Source organism: Branchiostoma belcheri, unplaced genomic scaffold, assembly GCF_001625305.1.
Source record: "Branchiostoma belcheri isolate BF01 breed outbred unplaced genomic scaffold, Haploidv18h27 scaffold3, whole genome shotgun sequence".
In the NCBI taxonomy this organism is placed as follows: Eukaryota; Metazoa; Chordata; class Leptocardii; order Amphioxiformes; family Branchiostomatidae; genus Branchiostoma; species Branchiostoma belcheri.
In genome coordinates this window covers 1161519-1165517 of record NW_017803909.1, presented here as the reverse complement: position 1 = coordinate 1165517, position 3999 = coordinate 1161519, and the positions used below count along the sequence as shown (strand labels likewise).

At 40.4% G+C, this 3999-nt stretch overlaps 1 protein-coding gene and 1 pseudogene across 2 annotated transcripts in view; one reads left to right on the top strand and one right to left on the bottom strand.

Annotated features, from left to right (window-relative positions):
* On the top strand, nt 1-1468 carry LOC109473981 (annotated as a pseudogene).
* Nucleotides 1469-1570: 102 nt separating this feature from the next.
* The window catches only part of LOC109473979 (enoyl-CoA delta isomerase 3-like), a 2936-nt gene continuing 507 nt past the window's right edge, over nt 1571-3999 (bottom strand). Inside the window, exons 2-6 of one of the 2 annotated variants that reach the window (XM_019774172.1) lie at nt 3780-3964; nt 3417-3607; nt 2965-3100; nt 2539-2670; nt 1571-2158 (exon numbers count right to left, since the gene is read on the bottom strand). In XM_019774172.1, the coding sequence (XP_019629731.1) occupies nt 2011-2158; nt 2539-2670; nt 2965-3100; nt 3417-3607; nt 3780-3907 (735 nt within the window). In that variant the 5' untranslated portion in view covers nt 3908-3964 and the 3' untranslated portion in view covers nt 1571-2010. The remainder of the gene's footprint in view (nt 2159-2538; nt 2671-2964; nt 3101-3416; nt 3608-3779; nt 3965-3999) is intronic. The other variant, XM_019774171.1, reaches the window with a different exon arrangement.

The window sequence follows — 3999 nt, the reverse complement described above, 5'->3', positions numbered from 1 at the left end:
ATGGAGACAACACGGCACATCCGGACATCGCTGCGTCACTGAACAGCCTGGGAACATCTTGGAGTAAACTCGGCGATGAGAAGAAAGCAATCAGCTATTTAGAACAATCGATAACAATGATGAGTACCATCTACAAGACGCCGCATCCGAACATTGCTGGGTCATTTCTCAACATAGGAGTATCTTGGAGTAAACTCGGCGATCACAAGAAGGCAATTAGCTCCTTCCAGCAATCACTACAGCAATGGACAACTATCTATGGAGACAATGCGACACATCCAGATATTGCTACGTCACTTCACAACCTGGGATCATCTTGGAATTGTCTCGGAGATCAGAGGAAAGCAATTACCTACCTAGAGCAAGCACTAAAGATAAGAAAAATTACATATGGCCACAACACAGCGCATCCAGACGTTGCCGCAACACTTCAAAATCTTGGGTCATCTTGGAGTAGGCTTGGCGATCAAAGGAAAGCAATCAGCTTCTTTGAAGAATCGTTGAGTATAGCAAAAACAGTGTATGGAGACAACACTGAACATCCTGACATTGCTTCGTCATTTCTCCATCTGGGATCGTCTTGGGGCGAACTTGGCGATCACAAGAAAGCAATTCGCTACTTGGAGCAATCACTGGCGATGAGGAAAACTATCGTTGGAAGCGAGACGGCACATCCGGACATAGCTAAGGCGCTTCAGAACCTGGGGACATCTTGGAATAAGCTGGGCGATCAGAAGAAGGCAATTGGTTACTTTGAACAATCACTGAAGCTGGTGACAATCGTTTATGGAGACAACTATGCACATCCAGACATAGCTATGACACTCAATAACCTGGGATCATCTTGGAGTAAACTCGGTAATCAGAGGAGAGCTATCAGCTGCTATGAACGATCATTAAAGATAGGAACAACACTCTATGGGAACAACACAGCACATCCTGACACTGCCGCGTCACTAAACAATCTGGGGTCGTGTTGGGGTAAACTGGGCGATCAGAGGAAAGCAATTAGCTACTTTGAACAATCACTATCTATGAGGCAAATTTTCTATGGAAACAACGTGGCGCATCCAGACATAGCCGTGACACTCAACAACCTGGGAACTTCATGGAGCAGCCTCGGCGATCAAAGGAAAGCAATTAGCTACCTCGAACAGTCGCTAGCGATGAAGAAAACTATCTTTGGACAAAATATGCCACACCCGGCCATTGCTGCATCACTTCACAACCTGGGATCATGTTGGGGTAAACTGGGCGATCACAGGAGAGCGATCAGCTATTTCCAACAGTCTTTAGAGATGAGGAAAACTGTGTATGGAAACAACATGGCACATCCGGAGATTGCAATGTTATTGCAAAATCTGCGCTTTGCATGGAATGCACTAAATAAAGAAAGGGAAGTCACGAAGTAAAAAGAACGGTCTTAAAACTGCTGCAGTGTTGTCATATATATATAGCAGGAACAAGCTAGATTGACAATGTTAAGACATTCCCCTTGAATTAAAAATAATAATAATTCATATAAAATGTTGCTCCAAAAGTAACATACAAGATATTATTATTAATATATATATATATATTGTATATCTTGTATCAATATCTACGATTGTAGTTATTGGTCGACTAATGACAGAAATGATCACAATTTTAATGTTAGTAGTTTTCACAAAGGATCGATTTACACTTTCAACCTTCAATTATTTTACAGTCTTAATTGTTTTATTTAGTATCCGCAACCAGAGATGCATCTATTATAACTTGACATAAATGTATAGGTAAAATGTAAGTGACATTGGTATGTCACAAGTACATGCATTTAAGTGTAAGGGAATTTTTAAAACCTCCTAAATTCTATATCCTGCATCCATGGCCAGCATCAATCTTTAAGCAACATACCTGCCTATGACCTCCTTGATGCAACATTTCTTTGAAGCACAGTGACATTGACTGATACTATTTATATCATCATAAATCATCTTATCCATACTACAAGGAATGCATTGAATGGATTCACAGTTTGGGTTTGGCTAGTTTTGTGTATCTGTTTAAATCAGGCATTGTGTCTTCCACATCCAGGAGATCTTTGTACACATTTTCCTTCATGGCCTTCAGTGTACCACGGTCAAACCCCCGGGTCCCCAGACACTGGTGGGCAAATCTGCAATGGAGACTCCATGTAAACAAGCACTATTAATAAATAGAAACTAAACAAAAGCAGACTATCATTATACAGTGTATATTATAGCTTATCTATTTTAGTATATCATATGTTGCAGGGGAGACAACAAGTAGAGGTGAATAATCGCCTGTTTTGTTTCCCCCACCATTGTGTGTTGTCCCAATGAAAAAGCCAAATAAAGAAGTATTAAAAGAAAGAAAGAAATTTTGCTTCTTTCATAGCAATTGAAATACTCATGTACTGTCTATGGTTGTTGATCCCCATCTTGCAAGGTTTAAACATACTTTTAAAAACAACAAGGAAAGAACTAGCTGGTATTAGTAATTTACAAGTAAAAAGATGGCCTCATCACCACATACTTAATTGCTGACTCCAACAGTTCCTCCGGCTCTGCCAGCTGGTCAACAAAACCTGCCTGAAGACTCTCCTCTGGACTGTACCACTTCCCAAACACCAAGGAGTCCCGGGCCACATCACCGTTTACCTTCATCCTGTATTCAACAGGCAGAAATGTTTTGACTTATGTAATTTGATTCCTCAACTTAAAACTCCCATTATTCTTCATACCTGTTCTGAGAGCACACTCGATCTTAACTTTGTCATTCTATGATTATTGTAGATCTTAAAGTGTTTATGTCACCCCAGTACAACATTTTCTGTTCAAAATCAACAACGGTAACATGCTGTGGTCAATCAGTTGCTGTTGACTGATTGACCGCTCGAACAGCCTAACACTTTTCCTACACTTACATCACTAGCCAAATAACACAACAGTGCAAACTCACCTGACCAGTTTGATGTTGTGTTCACCTATAGGTAGCTTGAGGTGAACTTCAGGCAGGGAAAACCAGCTGCGCTTTGTACGCATCAACCTGTAGTCATGGTGTAGGGCCCAGAAACCACCTTGTGCCACACAGTGTCCTGGAAACATACAGAGGTCAAAAGATACAAATCATCACATTTTTTCAATACATGTAATACAGATACTGTAATACTTTCCATAGAGAAATTGTGAGTGAATTTAGGCATAACTAAACAAGAAGCTGACTGCTTGCACTTTTATTGTGTTTTGCAAGGGGGCACTACTGCACGCAAAAATGGCCAGACTGTCTTTTCCACCCTTAAATTGGACTGGTCTTTGTTTTCCACAAATCAGACTGGACATTGTTTTTCACCAACCCACTTTGGAATCCTGTTGTGTATGATTTTAGAGGACAAAGTAAAGCCAACAACATACCATTGATTGCAGCAATGGTAGGAACTGGGAATGTTATCATCCTCCTGTTCAGTGCATGTATACCCTCAAAGAATTTAATCAACTCGGACACTTGGTTGTTCTTTGCCACCTGTCCCATCCAGTTCACATCTAAACCATTGCTGAAGAACTTCCCAATGCCAGTGGTGATGACAGCCTGAACATTCGGATTACTGCAGGGAAAGAAAAAAAAATCCTCTAGTAATAGAATACTAGTACTTAGTTATGGAGATATAGATATAGCCAAACATACTAGTAAGAGGACCCTCAATCCAATAAAACATAATAAAACTGTTGCAATAACATTGTTTAAAAAATGAGGTCCAAGTAATATGCACAACTAACCTTTCCACTTCATCCAAAGCTTTGTTCAACTTGTTAACAAAGTCCAAGTTGAAGCGGTTCTCTCCACAGTCAGTGGTTACTACAGCTATCTTCCCACGCACCTCCACACGGAACTTACCACTGGCCATGTTGTCTCCGGCAACGTTATAGTATACTGCAGAAAATAGAAAGTTTCCTGGAGGATTCTGACAAAGAATTTTCAAATGGAGAAAATCATTAT